Source organism: Anomaloglossus baeobatrachus, chromosome 3, assembly GCF_048569485.1.
Source record: "Anomaloglossus baeobatrachus isolate aAnoBae1 chromosome 3, aAnoBae1.hap1, whole genome shotgun sequence".
Lineage (NCBI taxonomy): Eukaryota > Metazoa > Chordata > Amphibia > Anura > Aromobatidae > Anomaloglossus > Anomaloglossus baeobatrachus.
In genome coordinates this window covers 531,297,087-531,321,441 of record NC_134355.1, presented here as the reverse complement: position 1 = coordinate 531,321,441, position 24,355 = coordinate 531,297,087, and the positions used below count along the sequence as shown (strand labels likewise).

Below are 24,355 nucleotides of genomic sequence, written 5' to 3'. Positions count from 1 at the left end.
GCCACGGAAGTAGCGTTACAGCCATGCGGAAGACTCGGTAAGTATAACACGCTTAGTCCAATCCCCCTAACCATTTTAAAGCGCCGGATTCTGGTCCATAGAAACTTACATGTGGACTGGAGTGAAGCCACATATTCAGGATCAATTCCAGGTTTGTTTGTTTTTTAAACCCAGTTGGACCTGCCGATCCCAGATATCTGCGAGTCCGCCCATTTCTACTCAGCAGTACAGCTGCAGTACCAAGCACATCTAAAGGAACTGCAGGGAGTCCCAGCTTCTTAACAATTTTAGGTTATGTGCGCACAGTGCGTTTTTCGCTGCGTTTTTGCGCGTTTTTCGGGTGCGTTTTTGGCCTCAAAACTGCAGGACTTTGCTTCCCCAGCAAAGTCTATGAGTTTTAATTTTTGCTGTCCGCACACATCTGTTTTTTTTCAGCTGCGTTTTTGTGGTGCCACAAAAACGCAGCATGTCAATTATTCCCGCGTTTTTGACTGCGCTTTTCATCCATTGAGTTCAATGGGATGTTGAAAGACGCAATGAGAAACGCAAATAGCTGCGTTTTGGTGCGTTTTGAAGACCAAAAACGCAGCTATAAATGCAAAGGGTGGGTAGTAAAGTGACGTGTACAGGAAGAGGATTCCTTCTGTCAGTATATACAGAAGCGTGAATCCTCCCGGTACCGTCACCACCGCTTCCACCTCCCGTCCTGTGCATGTATGCTGCCGTGCAGCGCCATGTACAGGCAGGAGGTGGAAGCGGCTGCGAAAACAAAAGTTAACAGTAGAAAAGAAAAAAAAAAGTTATACTCACCTGTCTGCAGACTCCCGGTGCCATGCCTGCTCCCATCTCCTCTCACGGTATCGCCACCCCCGCTCCGGCTGTGTGCAGACGGCTGGGACACCTCCGGTGGATGCAGGACCTGGCGATGGATCACCTGATGCAGTCACCTGACGCATCAGGTGATCGTAAGTATCGCGGTGACGCGGGCGCCCGGCCGGTATCAGCCTGCCGGTAATCAGCACATAAGTGAGTATTATTTGTTTTTATTTTTTTTTGCACCGATGCATCTTCTGATTGTATAATCGGCTTTTATACAATCAGCTGATGTGTGATGTGATTCAGGCACTTGATCCTGACACATCATCTGATCGCTTTGCCTTCCAGCAAACCGATCAGATGATATTTGATCCGGATTGGACGGCGCGGGACCCTGACCCAGGATTACTGCGGAGGGGGGTTCTTTATTTCAATAAAGATGGAGTCACTAATTGTGTTGTGTTTTATTTCTAATAAAAATATTTTTATGTGTGTTGTGTTTTTTTTTTATCTTTACTAGAAATTCATGGTGGCCATGTCTAATATTGGCGTGACACCATGAATTTCGGGCTTAGGGCTAGCTGATAATATACAGCTAGCCCTAACTCCATTATTACCCAGCTAGCCACCCGGCTTCAGGGCAGCTGGAAGAGTTGGATACAGCGCCAGAAGATGGCGCTTCTATGAAAGCGCCATTTTCTGGGGTGGCTGCGGGACTGCAATTCACAGCGGGGGTGCCCAGAAAGCATGGGCACCCTGCACTGTGGATTCCAATCCCCAGCTGCCTAGTTGTACCCGGCTGGACTCAAAAATTGGGCGAAGCTCACGTCATTTTTGTTTTAAATTATTTCATGAAATTCATGAAATAATTTAAAAAAAAAGGGCTTCACTATATTTTTGGTTCCCAGCCGGGTACAAATAGGCAGCTGGGGGTTGGGGTCAGCCCGTACCTGCCTGCTGTACCCGGCTAGCATACAAAAATATGGCGAAGCCCACGTCATTTTTTTTGTTTGGGGGGGCAAAGAAATCCTGCATACAGTCCTGGAAGGAGGATGCTGAGCCTTGTAGTTCGACAGCTGCTGTCTGCTCTCCTGCATACACTATTGGATGGAGGATGCTGAGCCTTGTAGGTCTACTCCCCCTGACTCTCCCTCAAGCATACAGTCCTGGATGGAGCATGCTGAGCCTTGTAGTTCTGCAGCTGCTGTCTGCTCTCCTGCATACACTATTGGATGGATAGGAAGTAATTAAGGGATTTCACCAGCACAAAACTCCAGGCATCTTATTCTTTAAAATAAAAACTTCTTTATTTTCTTATCATTAAAAAGTCCATGCTATAATGGTTAGCCCATGTCAGAGAGGACGCGTTTCGAACATCCAGTTCTTATTCAGTCTCTAAACCATCTAGTCACAGAACTGTTTAAAAAGGGCTGAACTCAAACATGTGATCAAATGCAAGGAGAGAGCAAGACAATTACAAAAACATTAACCCATTACGTTGGATCACTCCATATAGTGCCATAACACTTATATACATACATAGTATTTAAGCAAGATTAATATGCAAACATCAATTCATTTCTTTTATTTAGACCCTTAGGAAATCTTGTGCCCATTAAAAACATCCATTTTATTTCTCTCTGAAAAAGGATATCTTTCAGATTTCCACCTCTTCTAGGTAGTTTGATTTTTTCAATGGCATTAACTTTCATGCCTTTCAAATCACCTGCATGTGCGTCACGAAAATGTTGAGACGCTCCTGATAATTTTCTCGTGGTGGCATTATTCACATCATAGATGTGTTCAGATATCCTCTTTCTGAGGGAACGACAAGTGCTGCCTATATATTGTAACTGACAAATAGTACAAGATATTAAATAAACCACATGGTCTGAACTGCAGTTTATAAGTGACATTATTTTATAAGTTTTTTTGTCAGTAAATGAGGAAAAATCTTTTACATTTAACATATAACCGCATAGTCCACATGACCTGTGGCCACATTTAAACGAACCTGTACTAGGTAACCAATTGCCGGTATTTTTTTCCCCATTAGTGGAACCGCACCTATTCATGTGATCACTGGGTGATAACATAGATCCCAATGTAATGTTCCTTTTTGAAACAAACTTAACTCCATTTTTTAAGATTTGATATAATGTGTCATCTGTAGATAAAATGGGTAAATATTTTTTGATAATTTTAATTACATCATAATAGTTCTTACTGTATGTTGTTGAAAAAACAACTGACAATTCTTTCTGGGAACTGTCTTTGATTTTATTCATGTCCAAATATTGTGACCTACTCACTTTACTCGCCTTGGTTTTGGCTTTTTGGAGATTTTTCATTTTATAACCTCTTGCCAAAAACCTTCTTTCAATAATGTTGCATTCCACCTCAAAACCATTTTGGGTATTGCAACACCTCCTGGCACGGACATATTCACCTGTAGGGATGTTATTTATAACATGCTTTGGATGGCAGCTTCCCGCATGTAATAGCGAGTTGCCTGATATGGGTTTTCTATAGAGGCTGCAATTAATTTCTCCATTATCACCCTTCCCATGAAATTGTATATCCAAAAAATTAATTTTTGATACATCATGAAAAAAAGTGAAAAAAAGATTATGGGCGTTATTATTGATGTAAAATATGAAATCCTCAATTTTTTTGTTTGGATTTTGCCATACAATAAGTACATCATCTATGAATCTCAGATATAATGCTATATCCGAGAAAAAAGGATTACATTGATTAAAGATATATTGTTCTTCCCACCAAAACATGAATATGCCCGCTAATGAGGGGGAAAATCGTGCGCCCATTGAACATCCCTGCAACTGAACATATCCTTTATTTAGAAAGGTGAAATAGTTGTTCTTAAGTAAAAATTCAGTCACATCCACCAAATAATTTTGTAGTTCAAGTGAGTAGTCAGAATATTTGTTGAGCAAATCCCTCAAGGCCAAAATGGCAAGAGAATGTGGAATGGATGTATAAAGTGATTGCACATCACAAGTTAACCAACTATAATTATCCTGCCATTTCATCTGAGAGATAATATTCAACACATGTTTGCTATCCAATACATAGCCAGGAGACATTTTGGGAAGAAATTGGAATATAGTAGAAAAAGAATTAACTGCTCCTTCTCATTTACAAGAACCTATGGTTAAAAATTTGTCTAAAACTGAAAAAGATGCGGTTATTTCCCTGCAAAAAAACTCTAACATCATAATAAAAAATTCTGACAAGGGGGGGGCAGTCGTAGTTTTGGACACAGGACTTTATGAAAGGGAGGTATTGACTATGTTACAGGATTGTGATACCTACAGGAGAGTCGATCATGACCCCTCTGCAGGCATAAAAAAATCTTTGGAGAAAATTTTAGAGGAAGGCTTACATTTGGGTTTAATGGATGAAAAATTGAGAGATTATCTTAATCCCTCTCATTGTTTAATACCATTATTACATGCCTTACCCAAGTCACATAAAAATCAATTTCCCCCAAAAATGAGACCAATTGTTTCAGGTATCGATTCTTATACTGAACATCTAGCAGAGTGGTTGGACAACCACCTCCAATTTCTTCCCAAAATGTCTCCTGGCTATGTATTGGATAGCAAACATGTGTTGAATATTATCTCTCAGATGAAATGGCAGGATAATTATAGTTGGTTAACTTGTGATGTGCAATCACTGTATACATCCATTCCACATTCTCTTGCCATTTTGGCCTTGAGGGATTTGCTCAACAAATATTCTGACTACTCACTTGAACTACAAAATTATTTGGTGGATGTGACTGAATTTTTACTTAAGAACAACTATTTCACCTTTCTAAATAAAGGATATGTTCAGTTGCAGGGATGTTCAATGGGCGCACGATTTTCCCCCTCATTAGCGGGCATATTCATGTTTTGGTGGGAAGAACAATATATCTTTAATCAATGTAATCCTTTTTTCTCGGATATAGCATTATATCTGAGATTCATAGATGATGTACTTATTGTATGGCAAAATCCAAACAAAAAAATTGAGGATTTCATATTTTACATCAATAATAACGCCCATAATCTTTTTTTCACTTTTTTTCATGATGTATCAAAAATTAATTTTTTGGATATACAATTTCATGGGAAGAGTGATAATGGAGAAATTAATTGCAGCCTCTATAGAAAACCCATATCAGGCAACTCGCTATTACATGCGGGGAGCTGCCATCCAAAGAATGTTATAAATAACATCCCTACAGGTGAATATGTCCGTGCCAGGAGGTGTTGCAACACCCAAAATGGTTTTGAGGTGGAATGCAACATTATTGAAAAAAGGTTTTTAGCAAGAGGTTATAAAATGAAAAATCTCCAAAAAGCCAAAACTAAGGCGAATAAAGTGAGTAGGTCACAATATTTGGACATGAATAAAATCAAAGACAGTTCCCAGAAAGAATTGTCAGTTGTTTTTTCAACAACATACAGTAAGAACTATTATGATGCAATTAAAATTATCAAAAAATATTTACCCATTTTATCTACAGATGACACATTATATCAAATCTTAAAAAATGGAGTTAAGTTTGTTTCAAAAAGGAACATTACATTGGGATCCATGTTATCACCCAGTGATCACATGAACAGGTGCGGTTCCACTAATGGGGAAAAAAATACCGGCAATTGGTTACCTAGTACAGGTTCGTTTAAATGTGGCCACAGGTCATGTGGACTATGCGGTTATATGTTAAATGTAAAAGATTTTTCCTCATTTACTGACAAAAAAACTTATAAAATAATGTCACTTATAAACTGCGGTTCAGACCATGTGGTTTATTTAATATCGTGTACTATTTGCCAGTTACAATATATAGGCAGCACTTGTCGTTCCCTCAGAAAGAGGATATCTGAACACATCTATGATGTGAATAATGCCACCACGAGAAAATTATCAGGAGCGTCTCAACATTTTCGTGACGCACATGCAGGTGATTTGAAAGGCATGAAAGTTAATGCCATTGAAAAAATCAAACTACCTAGAAGAGGTGGAAATCTGAAAGATATCCTTTTTCAGAGAGAAATAAAATGGATGTTTTTAATGGGCACAAGATTTCCTAAGGGTCTAAATAAAAGAAATGAATTGATGTTTGCATATTAATCTTGCTTAAATACTATGTATGTATATAAGTGTTATGGCACTATATGGAGTGATCCAACGTAAGGGGTTAATGTTTTTGTAATTGTCTTGCTCTCTCCTTGCATTTGATCACATGTTTGAGTTCAGCCCTTTTTAAACAGTTCTGTGACTAGATGGTTTAGAGACTGAATAAGAACTGGATGTTCGAAACGCGTCCTCTCTGACATGGGCTAACCATTATAGCATGGACTTTTTAATGATAAGAAAATAAAGAAGTTTTTATTTTAAAGAATAAGATGCCTGGAGTTTTGTGCTGGTGAAATCCCTTAATTACTTCCTATGCATATGGACTGGCTCTCCAAATCTCTTCTCCGTGCACAGCCCAGGATTACTGGCTTCCATTGCACAGGTGAGCTGGGCAAAAAACTTTTTTACTATTGGATGGAGTATGCTGAGCCTTGTAGTTCTGCAGCTGTCTGCTCTTCTGCATACACTAGTGGAGAATGAAGAACACATTGATGAAGGAAATGACATCAGACCTTTTTTTTTTTTGTTCACTGATAAAAAACGCATAAAGACGCAGTGAGCAAAAACGCAGCAAAACGCAGCAAAAAAACGCACCAAATCGCGGCAAAACGCGTGCGTTTTTTGCCGCGTTTTTTTGACGCGGGTGCGTTTTTGTGCAGTTTTAGCGGCCAAAAACGCACAAAAACGCAGCGTCAAAAAAACGCAGTGTGCGCACATAGCCTTACTGTGTACTTGGTGGATGCCTTCGGGGTTTGGCTACCAACAAACATGCATTCATGGCTATTTACAAGGATCAATGTATATTCACATAACACCAAAAATCTGTGTTGATGTGATGCACATGCATTTCTGCAAGTTCAATTCAAATGAATGCTGCAACATAATCTGCCGCATGTGAACATATGTTGATGTTACTGAAGGAAATTACTTGTATTGTATATATTGTTTTGTTTGTTTTTTTTGTATTCTCAAGTTAAAAAGTTATCCTTTACTGATGGGACAGAGGATAACTTTCCGATTTGCCCATCTGACAGGATGTGGAGAAGAAAATACAGTAAAGTACTTTGCCACAAAAAGACCAACTAAACTGGAGAAATATTGATGGAGGACAGGAAACCGTGGGACATACTACTGCTTGTCTATATGCATTAAAAGCTATCCACTGTACTAGGTCTAGTTTTCATCAAATGAGTGCACCTTATCCGTTGCTCGTTGACACGTTGCTCATTTTCAAAAAATCGAACGTCCTTCTGTGCGCAGGTTGTTCATTGTTCCCGAGGCAACACACATCGCTCCGTGTGACACCCCGGGAACGATATAATAATAATAATCTTTATTTCTATAGCGCCAACATATTCCGCGAACTACAGCTTACATGCGTTCTGCCCGCAATGCAAAAGGAAGGAGGTGGGTGGGATGTTTACGTCCCGCTCATCTCCGCCCCTCCGCTTCTATTGGCCGGGGGCTGTGTGACGTCGCTGTGATGCCGAATGTCCCTCCCCCTTCAGGAAGTGGATGTTCGCCGCCCACAGCGAGGTCGTTCGGGAGGTAAGTACGTGTGACGGGGGGTTACGACTTTGTGCGACACGGGCAAGAAATTGCCTGTGCCGCACAAACTATGGGGGAAAGTGCGATCGCAAATGCGATCGCACGAGATATCGACACGTGAAAAGCAGCCTTTAGGGAACTCGTCACCGGGCCAGTGGTTTCTTTGGGTTGCTGTGACTGGCCTGACCTGGCTCCGTGGCCCTGTTGGCTACATGAAAAGACAAACAAGTGCGAAGGGGGGATGGAAGGAGGGCGAAGGGTCCCTGGGAAGCTTGTCGCTGGTTGCAATGGCGACTGGGTCTCGGCCTCCTCCACAACCGACCCTTCCTGCGACTTTTCCTCTTCCAGGAGAAGTGTTGGATGGGAATGGGGGATGCTTTGCAGCGCCACCCGTGGTGCGCGGCCAGGCGTTAGCCGCCGCTACAGAGTCTCTCTACGGGGCAGGTGTTGGGAGCAGCCAGGATGGTATCGCTCCCCAAAGGTGGAGAGAGACCCCGGGAGGTTGGCGAGAACGGGGTGGCAGTCCACGGGAGCGCCGGAGTGCAAGGCGGTGGCATTTACTCACAGAGTCACTGGGTGCGGGTTCCACATGCTTTTATTTTTTGGTTAAGATGGTATCGCGCCCCATGTGCTGGTCCTCGCTGTCAGAGACTCCGGTCGATCCTGGGCAGATCTGAGGTCTGGTTTGGTAATCGGTGGGCTTTCTTCTCCGTGCACAACTCTGTACTTGGTGGGTCCCCGTGGCCTGAAGCGTTCTGGGGATCCCCTCCTGCTCTCTCTCTCTCTCTCACTCTCTGTCTTGGCCCATATTGCAGGCAGCTTGAACCTCTATTGGGCTGGACCTCTGTCCCCATTCCACGGGTTCCCTCTTTGCTGCTGTGCCCTGGATACTAACGTTGGTGAGGTCCTTGATGGTGCCCCTCAGGTGAGCCTGAAGCGCATTCCTGAACTAGGGCTCTGCACCCCGCCTGTGCTCAGTCCCGTGAGTACTCACACCGTACTCAGCCAGACGACCGTCCGCTTTGAGCCCACGATTACTGGTACCGGGTCCTGTCCTTCCAGGTGTTACTAGCCCCGGTCTGGCTGGCTCCTCTCTGCAGGAAACTCCTGCAGAGGTCGGTGCGGTGTTACATCCCAGACGGTTCTGTTCTGCCTCCCTGAGGGGTGCCTGGCAGCAACCCCTCAGGGAGCTGCTCCACAGCGTGTCTGCTCTGTCTCTGTCTGACTGGAACTGACTTTGACTTGCTCTCTGCTTACTTACTCCTACACGGCCCCCCCACCTTTGTAAGGATCCAGTTCGTTGTTATGGTAACCTGGAGTTTCCCCAGTGCCTGTGTCTGCTAGGAACTGGTTGAGTCACTTCCTGACCGTGTTTAGATGAGTTATGTGAGAGAAATTATTAACTCTTTCCTAGTGACTGCTTCTCCCTGACCCTGATTCTACAGATCCAGTGGATCTGGGTAGCCCCTAGGCTGACTGGCATCCTTTTACCTACAATGGACCAAACACGTTAAGGGGGGTTGCCCATAATGACCCAAACCTGAACCCAGTCCCTATTGGGGAGGGCAACCCTGCTGTATGGTGAGGTGTGTGTAAATTTACCGGGATAACCTCTTCCTGTCTGGGAAGGACATAATAATATACCCTGTAGCGACCAGTCTCAGGGGCACTACAGTTGCATCCTCTTCATGACTGGCGTCTTCAGTATTAAGTAGAGCATCTTTGGCTTTGTAACTTGCCACCAATGTGAAGCATAGACAGACACCAGGCAGTGTTTCTCTGGAACCTTCGCCCATTCCTCATGGACAATGACCTCCAGTCCACTAATAAACTTGTTTGATGTAATATCCTTCTTCAAATCTCATCAAAATTTTCTAGGGGGCTCAAGTCATTCGACTGTGACTCCAGAATCTTCCAAGGTTTCTTCAGAAATTAAGCCCTGGTTGACTTTGAGATATGCTTGAGATGAGTGTACTGTTGTCAAACTTCAGCTTTTTCACAGAAGATGTGACATTTTTTCCTAAAAATTCCAGATACTTCAATTAATCCATATTGTCCTTCATATAATGCTTGTTTCAAACGTCAGAGGAAGCAAAGCCGATGTAGGCCATCACCATCTTGATGAATAGAAAAAAATCTTTACTTTATAGCGTCAACATATTCCACAACACTTTACAATTCAGAGGGGACATATACAGACAAAATCAGACATCACACAGCAATACATGAGTCTACAATTACCAAGAGGAGTGATTGCCCTGCTCACAAGCTTATACTCTATAACAGGGGTGGGAAACTTTTCTTCTGCCGGGGGCCATATGGGAATTTCTACCAACCTTCAGGCCGCACAAAATTATCAATGTGAAAACCCTGCTATATTTGGTCAAACAATTAATTAACTCACCCTTAAGGGTGCTTTACACGCTAGTGATTGCTAGCGATGTTGAGCGCGATAGCACCCGCCCCCGTCGTTCGAGCGACATTTGGTGCTCGCTGCCATAGCGAACATTATCGCTACGGCAGCGTCACACAAACATACCTTGTCAGCGACCGCCGAACAATCCCTCCCTCAAGGGGGAGGTGCATTCGGCGTCATAGCAACGTCATTGCGGCGTCACTAAGCGGCCGGTCAATAGAAGCGGAGGGGCGGAGATGAGCGGGACATAACATCCCTCCCACCTCCTTCTTTCCGCATTGCCAGTGGACGCAGGTAAGTAGATGTTCGTCGTTCCTGCGGTGTCACACATAGCGATCTGTGCTGCCGCAGGAGCGACGAACAACATTGTACCTGTGGCAGCAGCGATATTAAGGAAAGGAGCGACGTGTCAACGATTACCGTTTTTGAACGATTTTGCGATCGTTGATCGTCGCTCCTTGGTGTCACATGCTGCGATGTCGCTACCGGCGCCGGATGTGCGTCACTAACGACGTGACCCCGACGATATATCGGTAGCGATGTCGTAGCGTGTAAAGCACCCTTTACTGTGGTGGCTGGAGCTGCTTCTCTTTGGTGCGGCTGTGATGTTTGGTGATACTAATCATGTTTCTTCTCACAGCTGCTTTTTCATTTATGTCTGGGTCTGGAGTGCAGTCAACTCTTTGTGATAAGAGTAAATCACCGAAAAAAAGGAGGAAGTTTAGTAAAATATAACTTTTATTAATTAATTGATAAAATATAAAATCATGGACAAGATGTCTTCAGGAAAAAGCAAACCCCATTAAAGGGTCAAAGAAAAATTTTTTGTAACTCACAAAGTCATGTTTGGGAACACCATAATTTCGCATAACAATAATAATAACCATAAATATATACAAAAATTACTGCAGCTACAGATATATATATATATATAATATAACACAAAAGTGTGGTAAGAATACAAGACTCAGCCAAGTCAATTGCAGCAAAGTAGCGATCAGTATACCTACGGAATCTTACATAAATATGAACGATGTCCCGCACCCTCTCCTCATGAATCATGTTTCTTCTCACAGCTGCTTTTTCATTTATGTCTGGGTCTGGAGCGCAGTCAACTCTTTGAGATAAGATTAAAAGGTAAATCATTTCCATCACATAACAGACGCTGTATATACATCACAGGAGACACTGGAGGCACATATATCACATAGGAGACACTGAGACTGCTGTATATACATCACAGGAGACACTGGGGGCACATATATCACTGGGGGGGTTGGGGGCATATGTATCACTTAGAAGACACTGGTACTGCTGCATATACATCACATAGGAGACACTGGGACTGCTATATATACATCACAGGAGACACTGGGGTACATACATCACACAAGGGGCTGGATACATGTATATTCCTCCAGCCCCTCCTTTGATGTATATGACCCCAGACCCTCCTTTGATGAATATGCCCCCAGCCCCTCCTGTGATGTATATGCCCCAGCCCTCCTGTGATGTGTATGTCCCCAGCCCCTCTTGTGAAGTATATGTCCCCCGCCCCTCCTGTGATGTATAAGTAACAGGGGATGCTGGGGGGCATGAACATCACAGGAGACGCTGGGGACATGCACATCACAGAAGAGGCTGGGGGCATAAGCAACACAGGAGACGCTGGGGCGCAGACACCACAAGAGGGGCTGGGGCGCAGACACCACAAGAGGGGCTGGGGCGCAGACACCACAAGAGGGGCTGGGGCGCAGACACCACAAGAGGGTCTGGGGCGCAGACACCACAAGAGGGGCTGGGGCGCAGACGCCACAAGAGTGGCTGGGGCGCAGGTGCCACAAGAGGGGCTGGGGCATAGGCGCCACAAGAGGGTCTGGGGCGCAGGCGCCACAAGAGGGGCTGGGGCGCAGGCGCCACAAGAGGGGCTGGGGTGCAGGCGCCACAAGAGGGGCTGGGGCGCAGGCGCCACAAGAGGGGCTGGGGCGCAGGCACCACAAGAGGGACTGGGGCGCAGGCACAACAAGAGGGGCTGGGGCGCTGGCACCACAAGAGGTTCTGGGGCGTAGGCGCCACAAGAGGGTCTGGGGCGCAGGTGCCACAAGAGGGGCTGGGGAGCAGGCGCCACAAGAGGGGCGCAGGCGTCACAAGAGGGGCTGGGGCGCACCACCACGAGGGACTGGGGCGCAGGCACAACAAGAGGGGCTAGGGCGCAGGCACAAAAAGAGGGGCTGGGGCGCAGGCGCCACAAGAGGGGCTGGGGCGTAGGCGCCACAAGAGGGGCTGGGGCGTAGGCGCCACAAGGGTGGCTGGGGAGCAGGCGCCACAAGAGGGGCTGGGGTGCAGGCGCCACAAGAGGGGCTGGGGCGCAGGCACCGCAAGAGGGGCTGGGGCGCAGGCACCGCAAGAGGGGCTGGGGCGCAGGCACCGCAAGAGGGGCTGGGGCGCAGGCAACGCAAGAGGGGCTGGGGCGCAGGCAACGCAAGAGGGGCTGGGGTTCAGGCAACACAAGAGGGACTGGGGCGCAGGCACAACAATAGGGGCTGGGGCGCTGGCACCACAAGAGGGGCTGGGGTGCAGGCACCACTGGGGGGCACAGATATCACTTGCGGAGCCCTGACATCACTAGGGGGAGGAGGGTCACACAAACCTGGGGTGATACACAGCATTGAGGGGCACACAGCACTGAGGGTTGCACGCAACTCTGGGGGGAGGGGGCCACAAAGCACTGGATGGGGCACACAGCAGCAGAGAGTGGGCGCTGGACACATAGCAGCGCCGGACTCACAGCTCTCGAGAGCAAGCGCTGGACACGCAGCTCCGGAGAGCAGAGGGCGTGCATGCAGCTCCGAGGGCAGAGGGCGTGCACGCAGCTCCGAGGGCAGAAGGCATGCATGTAGCTCTGAGGGCAGAGGGCGTGCACGCAGCTCTGAGGGCAGAGGGCGTGCACGCAGCTCCAAGGGCAGAGGGCGGGCATACAGCTGCGAGGGCAGAAGGTGGGCACACACCGTTAGGCTGTGAAGCTTCTGTGGGATGGAAGCACAGAGCGCTAAACCTGCCCACAAAGTAAGTCCTCTGCTCGCTTGCATTGCCCAGCGGAAGAACGCATTGGTATGCACAGCAGCACATGTACGGATTTAAAGGGCCGTCGGCCCGCAAGATGACGGTGGCGGCTTGAGCACTGCCGCCCCCAGGAATCTGCCCGGGGACTGCAGAAGAGGGCATGCTCTATGAGGAGAAAGGGAGAACATAAAAGGTTAAAAAGTGTTTTGTTTTTTTCTTGTATGGGCCAGCTATCATTTTAATAAGTAGGGTTCCTCAAATAGAAATAAATCTGCATTAACCAGTCACCAGCCAGTATATGTGTAAGTACAGATACAAAGTGCTATTGAGGGCATAGAGGGTTTGGAAACAGGTGATACAAGGAGCCAGATTTCTGAAGGAAACTTAGGAATGGAAAACAGGGCATTGTTATGTTGTAGTCCAGTAAAAATAAGGTTTGACCCGGAACAAATTCCAAGAAAGCGTTTTATGTTTTTTTTTATTACTATTACGGTATATGTGGTGAACAACATATTAAAAGTTTTCCAAAAATTGATCACCACAAAGGTCCTAACTATGACGTCATAAGACGATGACACCCATTGCACTAAAAATAACTAATATTTCCCTATTTCAAAGCTGTATGTTCAGAAGAGTTTGCATTTTTATACTATATATTTTCATATAACAATTTTTATACAAAGCTTTATACTAACTACATGGAGAGGCGAGGTCATGACGTCATCAATGACGTCATGACATACATGTACATTTCTAGAAATTATAGAATTAATACACAGTGCATTTTAAGACCTACTTCATCACTGAATAACCGTGTCAGGTCAATAGTCACTATTTTCATCATCAGACACTGCTTCCTCACTCATATTGTCACAATGCCCTTCTTGACATGGTCCACGGAAGTGGTATCACAACCCGTGAATGTATGCAGGAACAGAAGACTGCTGCAGACATGGTTTCCCAGGAACTTCTTCATAACCTTAATGTCATATACTGTTGCAGGACTCCCTTTATCCGAGTAGAAATAAAGCTTGTTGCCATCGCTGGTTGACGCGTGATGAAGTAACAACACCAAAACATCTGTATCTTCGCCAATGAGACTGATACTTTTGTTGGATGACATTGACACTGCTGCCTTAACAATCTCCACATCTGCATCCCCCTCTGATTGTATTACGTGGCAACCTCTGTCATTCATGCGCTGTAAAATCTATATATATAATTGCCTTATTCTGTCTGTCTGTCTGTCTGTCTGTCTGTCTGTCATGCTCCAAAATTGTGTCCTTACGGTGACACAAAGCTGATTGGCCGCTGGGCTCGCCATGGCCCCGCCCCCCCACACCGATTGGCCGCTCGCCCAGGCTGCGCCCCCACACGGATTGGCCAGCCGCTCGCCCAGGCTCCGCCCCCCCCACAGATTGGTCTCTCGCCCCGGCACCCTGCAGGCATTGGCAATTCGGCCACGCCATGCCCCGCCCCCCTCACGCAATGCACGCTAGCTCTGGCCCCGCCCCCTCCCTCCCCCCGCGCATTCCCCGAACTGACACGGCTGTCACGGAGGTGAGTACTGTACTCCCCCCCACCCTCCCCCCCGCGCATTCCCAGAACTGACACGGCTGTCACGGAGGTGAGTACTGTACTCCCCCCCCCCCACCCCCACCCCCACCCCCCCCGGCCCCCGCTCGCACGGGAGTGGTGTGGATACGTTGGTAACCATGCTCGCATGGGTACAAGCGCATCAAGGTCCTGCTGCAGCGGAAGATCCACACGCACACACATAACAGCACACACACAAACATACACACACATCAGATCACACTCACTCTCACACACACACCTCACACACACCTCACACACACCTCACACACACCTCACATCGCATCCACACACTCACAGCATCCGGCGATATCGCTTGCTTCTCGGCCTCGATACTGTGCTGTTGTGATCTTCCAGGACCTGACGGAGGATCACATGGCCAGAAGCATGTGGTATGTCCGGATGTTGTGAGTATCAGCGTGTATGTGCGATATCGTCAGTGTCTGTGTGTGTGAGTGGATGCGATCGGGTGTGTGTGAGTGGATGCGATCGGGTGTGTGTGAGTGGATGCGATCGGGTGTGTGTGAGTGGATGCGATCGGGTGTGTGTGAGTGGATGCGATTGGGTGTGTGTGAGTGGATGCGATCGGGTGTGTGAGTGTCGGCAGAGGAGCACGGCGTGCTGGAGGAGGTTGGGAGCAGAGAGGCTGATCATGGGGAAGGCTGGGAGGAGAGAGGCTGATGCTGGGGGAGGCTGGGAGGGGGAGGCTGATGCTGGGGGAGGCTGGGACGAGGGAGGCTGATGCTGGTGGAGGCTGATGCTTGGGGAGGCTGATGCTGGGGGAGGCTGGAAGGAGAGAGGCTAATGCTGGTGGAGGCTGATGCTTGGGGAGGCTAATGCTGGGGGAGACTGGGAGGGGAAGGCTGATGCTGAGGGAGGCTGGGAGGAAGGAGGCTGGGAGGAGAGAGGCTGATCCTGGGGAAGGCTGGGAACGGGAGGCTGATGCTGAGGGAAGCTGGAAGGAGAGAGGCTGATGCTGGGGGAGGCTGGAAGGAAAGAGGATGATGCTGGTGGAGGCTGATGCTTGGGGAGGCTGATGCTGGGGGAGACTTGGAGCGGAAGGCTGATGCTGAGGGAGGCTGGGAGGGGGAGGCTGGGAGGAAGGAGGCTGGGAGGAGAGAGGCTGATCCTGGGGAAGGCTGGGAAGGGGAGGCTGATGCTGGGGGAGGCTGGAAGGAGAGAGGCTGATGCTGGTGGAGGCTGATGCTTGGGGAGGCTGATGCTGGGGGAGACTGGGAGCGGAAGGCTGATGCTGAGGGAGGCTGGGAGGGGGAGGCTGGGAGGAAGGAGGCTGGGAGGAGAGAGGCTGATCCTCGGGAAGGCTGGGAAGGGGAGGCTGATGCTGAGGGAAGCTGGAAGGAGAGAGGCTGATGCTGGGGGAGGCTGGAAGGAGAGAGGCTGAGGCTGGGAGGAGAGAGGCTGATGCTGGGGAAGGCTGATGCTGAGGGAGGCTGGGAGAGGAAAGCTGATGCTGGGGAACGCTGGGAGGACGGAGGCTGGGAGGAGAGAGGCTGATCCTGGGGAAGGCTGGGAGAGGGAGGCTGATGCTGGAGGAGGCTGGAAGGAGAGAGGCTGATGCTGGCGGAGGCTGATGCTGGGGGAGGCTGGAAGGAGAGAGGCTGATGCTGGTGGAGGCTGATGCTTGGGGAGGCTGGGAGAGGGAGGCTGATGCTGAGGGAGGCTGGGAGGAGGGAGGCTGGGAGAGGTAGGCTGAGAGAAGAGAGGCTGATGCACACACACACACACACACACACACACACACACGCGCGCGCACTGCACAACACACCACACACACACACACACACACTGGGAACCACAAACAACTGCCCTACACAGACACCCACACACACAGACAACGCTGCACACACACAACACCCAACACACAAACACCGCGGCACACACAAATATACGCACATACCGCACAACACACACATTGCACAAAACATACCTCCCCCCAAAACACACCACACACACACAAACCGCGCAACACACACAACGCTACAGACACACAGCGCTCCACAAACAACGCAACACACGCAACACACATACAACACCGCTCTCACCCCCCGTCACACTCAGACAACACCCAGAACATGTACAGCGCCTACACAAACACTTGGTAACCACACACAACAACATCTATATATATATATATATATATATATATATAACAAAAATCATACATGAACTACACAATACGTAAATTCTAGAATACCCGATGCGTAGAATCGGGCCACCTTCTAGTGAGATTAATAAGAGACAGTTTGTTCTCCACATTCGAAAGGAAGTCCTCCTTTTTCCCGACAAATTTCGTTCCTTCAGCAATGTTCACTTTGTTACATGTTCGATTTTTGTGCCGTCGCTGATGGGTAATGTCCTTAAGGCCCTGTCACACACACAGATAAATCTGCAGCAGATCTGTGGTTGCACTGAAATTGTGGGCAATCAGTGCCAGGTTTGTGGCTGTGTACAAATGGAACAATATGACCATGATTTCACTGCAACCACAAATCTGCCAAAGATTTATCTCTGTGTGTGACAGGGCCTTTAGTGTTTGGTCCTCCAATGTAACTATGAAATACTATCGTAGCCTTACCATTGTGCTTTACTGTGAAAGATGCATAGTCTTCAGCGATTGAACAATATGTCTTTCCATCTGACCACTTCAGTCGATGGAGAAGAGAACCTCCGTCAAGAACATAATGTTCCACTTCTGGTACATCCTTGAGTACTGCGTCATCTGAACTCTGTTCTTTTATAGCAGCCATCAGTTGTGCTTTGTTTGGTTTGCGTAAGAGATGTTTTGCCTCAAAGAGGGATGGTGGGTATGGTGAAAGTTCATAGGCCATCACCTCATCAAGGGAAAGATCAGCAGTTTGAGACACCACAAGAAACCTTTGGAACAAAAGAGCGGGGTCTATTGTTTTGTCCTTAGCAACGTCAATTGCCTCACTGGATGCCATGGTCTTGGCTTTCATTGACCGTTTGTACTTAACTGAAAACAGTGATTGACTCTCCATTGTTGCCACTATTTCTCTGCCAATGGTGAACAGGTTATGGACATTCACATCCTTATTTGCATTGACACCAGTGATAATGTTGCGAAGAGACACTTCATCAGAAAAAGGTGAAAAGGTCTCGAGTTTATCTGCAATTATCTCCAGGTCGTCACGATCTCTTCTCATCCTTGACATTCTTGCCTCCTTGTGTTGTTCACTGGTGACAAAGCTCTGGCGAGTGCAACCCTGCATTGCATCACTGTAGGAAGAGGACACTGGCACAGACAGAGTCCACAAGGCCCTCTGATGTTTGGATATTCCACTTCCTCTGGTAAAAGAAATATGATTGTAAAAGAAATATGATAGACACTGAAGCAACATTTTAACATTTTACAGCTTTGGCGGCCATATTCTTTGACATCACATTTGGATTCTTTGTGGTAACCCTATCTTGGTAAAGTTTTAGTATGTTTTTCCCTACATGTAATACTACCAAAAAAACAATAAAATGCTTTCTTGGAATTTGTTCAGGGTAAAGGTTTTTTTGGGGGGGATTTTGACTGGACTATTGCTTGGAACTGTAGATGCTTGGAACTGTAGAACCTGGAAATAAAATTATCTGTGTGTAGTAGTGCATCTAGAGAACTGACACAGCATGAGAGAAGTCTTGGAGGTGGGAGTGAGAGGTCTGAACTTTAAAGGATATTAGTCTTAGGTCATTAGTGGAACAGAGGTCATGTGTAGGGTGACAGAGAGCATAGGTAGGGTGATACACAGAGATAAGGGATCAGATGTATGGTGTGCAGAACCATGGAGAGCTTTGTGGATGAGAGTGATAAGTTTATATTGTATTCTATTGTGGATAGGCAAACAGTGCACTGCCTGACACAGGGTAGATGCATCGGTGTAGTGGCTGGACAGAAATACACCGTGTACAGAATTATTAGGCAAGTTGTATTTTAGAGGATTTTTTTTATTATTGATCACAATTATGTTCTCAATCAACCCAAAAGACTCATAAATATCAAAGCTTCTCTGCCCTGGCTCCCACCCCCCACCCACAGATCTGCAGCCGCATGGTGAGTGATTCTCCTGCGATTCCAACTCCAGATCACATCCTGCAAAGAAAAGGGGTTAGCACCATGGTCACTGGCAGAAGAGCAACAAAAAAAATAGCATATTACACCGTGTGTAGACTTATTAGGCAACTTGTATTTTAGCAGATTTTTTTTATTATTGATCAACAACTATGTTCTCAATCAACCCAAAAGACTCATAAATATCAAAGCTTAATATTTTTAGAAGTTGAAGTGGTTTTTTTTAGGTTTGGCTATTTTAGGAGGATATCTGTTTGTGCAGATAACTATTACTGTGCAGAATTATTAGGCAACTTAATAAAAAACAAATATATTCCCATTTCACTAAAAATTAGTGACCAATATAGCCTCCTTTCTTTATGATGACACTCAACAGCCTACAATCCATAGATTCTGTCAGTTGCTTGATCTGTTTACGATCAACATTGCGTGCGCAGCCACCACAGCCCCCCAGACACTATTCCGAGAGGTGTACTGTTTTCCCTTCCTGTAGATCTCACATTTTATGAGGGACCACAGGTTCTCTATGGGGTTTAGATAAGGTGAACAAGGGGGCCATGATTATTCTTTCATTTTTTAGACCTTTACTAGCAATATAAAAATAGCACCAAAAAGAGGACAATGTCCTCCAAAAATTAAGTATTACTCACAGCAAGTTGGGCTGCAGTGTGTACATCGCCCACGCCAAAAGCTAATGCTCTACCAGGACACAGCTAAACCCCCACTAATGTGGAAGCATCACAGGTGCAGGAGACGCAGATCACACACACACCTCCATGGAATGGAGGGGAGGCGAATGCTAGATGATAAAACTGCACACAAGTGGCTTACATAGAGCGCTGTTCACATGCAGATGGCACAGTCACAAACCCGCAGCCTATTAGGTGACGCCCTTCTATTAGATCAGGCGGGCTGCCAAGCCGTACCCCACTGTGTATCATGCACGGACAGACACTCTACAATGCAAGGCCCAACAGAAAGGGGCCTGGCTGTATCCTGTACAAACAAAAAAATATGAGGTTTTTGTTGGTATTTATGGCCATAAAACGTAAGCCTACACCCTCGTCACGGGACCTCATGTCTGTAGGTCCCTACACTAAATATAAAAATAGCAACAAAAAGAGGACATACGTTTTATGGCCATAAATACCAACAAAAAACTCATATTTTTTTGTTTGTACAGGATACAGCCAGGCCCCTTTCTGTTGGGCCTTGCATTGTAGAGTGTCTGTCCGTGCATGATACACAGTGGGGTACGGCGTGGCAGCCCGCCTGATCTAATAGAAGGGCGTCACCTAATAGGCTGCGGGTTTGTGACTGTGCCATCTGCATGTGAACAGCGCTCTATGCAAGCCACTTGTGTGCAGTTTTATCATCTAGCATTCGCCTCCCCTCCATTCCATGGAGGTGTGTGTGTGATCTGCGTCTCCTGCACCTGTGATGCTTCCACATTAGTGGGGGTTTAGCTGTGTCCTGGTAGAGCATTAGCTTTTGGCCTGGGCGATGTACACACTGCAGCCCAACTTGCTGTGACCTTTACTAGCAACCCACGCTGTGGAGTAGTTGGATGCATGTGATGGAGCATTGTCCTGCATGAAAATCATGGGGGTTTTTTTAACGATACCGATTCCTTCCTGTACCACTGCTTGAAGAAGTTGTCTTTCAGAAACTGGCAGTAGGTCTGGGAGTTAAGCTTAACTCCATCCTCAACCCGAAAAGGTCCCACAAGTTCATCTTTGATGATACCAGCCCATACCAGTACCCCACCTCCAACTGGCTGGCGTCTGAGTCGGAGTGGAGCTCTCTGCCCTTTACTCATCCAGCCTCTGGCCCATCCATCTGGCCCATCAAGAGTCACTTTCATTTCATCAGTCCATAAAACCTTTGAAAAATCAGTCTTAAGATATTTCTTGGCCCAGTCTTGACATTTTATCTTATGTTTCTTGTTCAAAGGTGGTCGTTTTTCAGCCTTCCTTACCTTGGCCATGTCCCTGAGTATGGCACACCTTGTGCTTTTTGATACTCCAGTAACGTTGCAGCTCTGAAATATCGCCAGACTGGTGGCAAATGGCATCTTGGCAGCTTCATGCTTGATTTTCCTCAATTCGTGGGCAGTTATTTTGCGCCTTTTGGCCCAACACGCTTCTTGCGACCCTGTTGGTTATTTGCCATGAAACGCTTGATTGTTCGGTGATCACGCTTCAAAAGTTTGGCAATTTCAAGACTGCTGCATCCCTCTGCAAGACATCTCACAATTTTTAACTTTTCAGAGCCCGTCAAATCTCTCTTCTGACTCATTTTGCCAAAGGAAAGGAAGTTGCTTAATAATTAAGCACACCTTATATAGGGTGTTGATGTCATTACAACACACTCCTCCTCATTACAGAGATGCACAGCACTTGATTTACTTAATTGGTAGTTGGCTCTCAAGCCTATACAGCTTGGAGTAGGACAACATGTATAAAAAGTATCATGTGATCAAAATACTTATTTGCCTAATAATTCTGCACACAGTCTATGACTTGTATGACTCTGGCTGTTGCATTTAGGATAGATTGTAGACAGAAGGATTTAGTAAGAAGACCGATCAGTACAGAGTTGCAGCAGTTCCGGCAAGAATGAATGAAAGCAATAGTAAAGGGTACTTTACGCGCTGCGATATCGGTACCGATAGCGAGCATACCCTCCCCCGTCAGTTGTGCGACATGGGCAAATCGCTGCCCGTGGCACACAACATCGCTTACACCTGTCACACTCCTTACCTGCCTAGCGACGTCGCTGTGACCGGCGAACCGTCTCCTTTCTAAGGGGGCGGTTCGTTCGGCGTCATAGCGACATCACTAAGTGGCCGCCCAATAGCAGAGGAGGGGCGGAGATGAGCAGGCCAAACATCCCGCCCACCTCCTTCATTCCTCATTCCCGGCGGGACGCAGGTACGGTGAGTTTCCTCATTCCTGCGGTGTCACACACAGCGATGTATGCTGCCGCAGGAATGACAAACAACCTCGCTACTCACCTGTCAACGATTTTTGGTGTTGGAGTGACCTCTCCAATACCAATGATTTTTACCTCTTTTGCGATTGTTTTAGGTCGTTCAGAGGTGTTACATGCTGCAATGTCGCTAACGACGCTGGATGTGCGTCACAAACACCGTGACCCCGACGATATATCGTTAGTGATGTCGCAGCGTGTAATGCACCCTTAAGAGTTTTTGAGTCAAAGGTTGAATTCTGGATTTGTGTTTGAGATGTAGGTGACATAAGTGAGTGGTAATCGGATATTAGAAGTAAAGGAAAGATCTGGGTCTCATAAAACCACAAGACGGCGAGTGTGCTGTTTGAGAGTTATGGTTGGACCACTGGCATAAATATCAGATTTAGGTAGGTTTAGGGGGAATAAACACAAGGAGTGCAGTTTTGGAAAGATTTTAGTTTCAGACAGAGGGAGGACATGATAATAGAGAGATAATCATTAGTATTTTTTAGTAATGGGGGAATGATGTCAGGAAAACAGGTGTATAATTAGATACTATCAGCATATTGAAACCAAATACTGGAAGCCATCTGCTGATGGTTTGTTTAATAGGAGCAGTGTATAGAGAAAATAGTAGGGGGCCAGAAACTGAACCCTGAGGAACCCCAACAGTAAGCGTTAAATAAGATGAAGAAGAACTGGCATAAGATACATTGAAGGAGCTGTCAGAGGTAGGAGGAGAAGAAACAGAGAGTGGTGTCCTTCAGGCCAATAGAGTGGAGCATATTGAGGATGAGCTGGTGGTCCACAGTGTCAGATACTGCAGAGAGATCCAGATGACAAATGAGAAGCTTCTCTGTAGGCAGGGTGTTCGTTTTAGTGCATAGCATGCTTCATTCTTCCTATCCCAGTCATACTGCTGAATCCTAGTTCCGAAAAGTTCCATTTTTGTTTCATGGGTCTGCAGAATCCCAAAACCTCTATTCCTTGTGTATTTGGTTTTGAGTATATTGCAGGTGACTTTTGTATCTGGATCAATTGAGGTGGCATCCTGGAGTCCGGACCTGGAGACCTTCAGCATTTAAATGTAATATGTGCTGGTTCTCACATGACCGGACTACAAAAATTATAATAATAAATATAACAGTGTGAATCACCCTCCTTTTACCCCCATTAAAAATCAATAAAAAATAACATGTTAAAATAAATTTGTTAAAAATCATAAAAGTCAAATCTATAAAAATATCAAACTAACCTCATCGACAAATGCTGTAAGAAGAAAAAATAATAGCAAAACCCAAGAGCTGTGGGTGTGCTACCATGGTAAGAGTGTGGAATGAGTGGAGGAACTAACGCCCTTGGGACTAGTCGCTGGCCTCATTAACATATACAGTAATTAAGGATCTTTAGAAATACTTTTTCTAAAGATCTCTTTATCTATGCTAGTGTATACAGGGATGGTTAGGCAGTGATTAGCAATATACACCCAGAACTGCTCATGGTTGTGGGTGCTTATTGCACATGACAGGTTCACTTTAAAATTAATGGTGTCATTCAATACTATAATTGTAATTGTTTTCACTATGGCTCAATGGAGTTGCCATCTTAGACAAGACCCTGTAACAATGCCCAACCTGTTATATCTACACAGTCTGCTTACATCTGTCTTGGACCTAAATCAAGCTTTTTGGTGTAAATCTTTCCTTTTAGCTAATGGTAACGTCATCAGCAAATAATCTTCTTTAAAGGCAGCAGATGCCGGCTGTGGTGTGCGCTGTTCTTCCACAGATAATGACAACCACTGTAACAAACTGTATGTATAGTATCAAATGCTGCATTTATAACATGAACATATTTTGTTACTTTTCACAGTTAAGCAAGTAACTATTTATCTTTTCTGCTGCAGAGACATTTCTTCCGAAATTTGGGAACCATATTGACATACGCTTTTCTGGGAACTGCTATTTCTTGCATAGTTATTGGGTAAGTTCAGTTAATCTCACATTTTTCTATTAAAAGTTGTTTATTAATGTTCATTTGCATCTCAAATACAACGTTAAAGGGAACTTATCATGTTCCCAAACGGTATTAATCTTCATATAGGTTTAATGGGGTTGTCCAGGTTTATCACAAACGTCTGCAGTCGCTCTGTGACTCGCACGCTGTGCACGTTGTCAGACTTCACCGGCTCCAGGAGCGAGCAGTCATGTAACGACAAGTATATGACATGCATACTCCCGGTCACATTTTGACTAGAAGTGCACAACTTCGATCCATATGTCTAGTCAGAATGTGACTTGAAGTATGCATATAACATACTTGCGGTCATAATATCTGACCGGTCTCGCTGCTGGCGCTGGACAATCCTGACAGCATGTGCTGAGCGCGATGTGAGGATTCACAAGTCTGCAGTCACGTAGAGCGATTGCAGACTTTTATACCAAACCTGGACAACTCCTCTAGTCTTCAGGTTAATTGTATTACAAAGCTGCCTGGCCGCGTTACCGGAAGTGAAGCTACCAGGAGTAGATGAATTTACTCTGCTCGTGAGCCACCGGCTTTCAGACATAGTGGCTTTAATCACAGCTCAATACACAATTAGCGGCGGCTGTAAGCACACCCTGGCACTTTATTTGAGAGCTTGCTCTGCAGCGCATCTCTGTAGAGCGAGCCTTCAATAAAGGTGCCAT

The 24,355-nt window shown here is 46.2% G+C and overlaps 1 protein-coding gene across 1 annotated transcript in view; it reads left to right on the top strand.

Moving 5' to 3' along the window:
* Positions 1–24,355, top strand: part of SLC9A9 (solute carrier family 9 member A9) — a 1,094,760-nt gene that overhangs the window by 56,426 nt on the left and 1,013,979 nt on the right. The window contains exon 4 of the mRNA XM_075340787.1: positions 23,572–23,648. Within this exon, the coding sequence (XP_075196902.1) occupies positions 23,572–23,648 (77 nt within the window). The remainder of the gene's footprint in view (positions 1–23,571; positions 23,649–24,355) is intronic.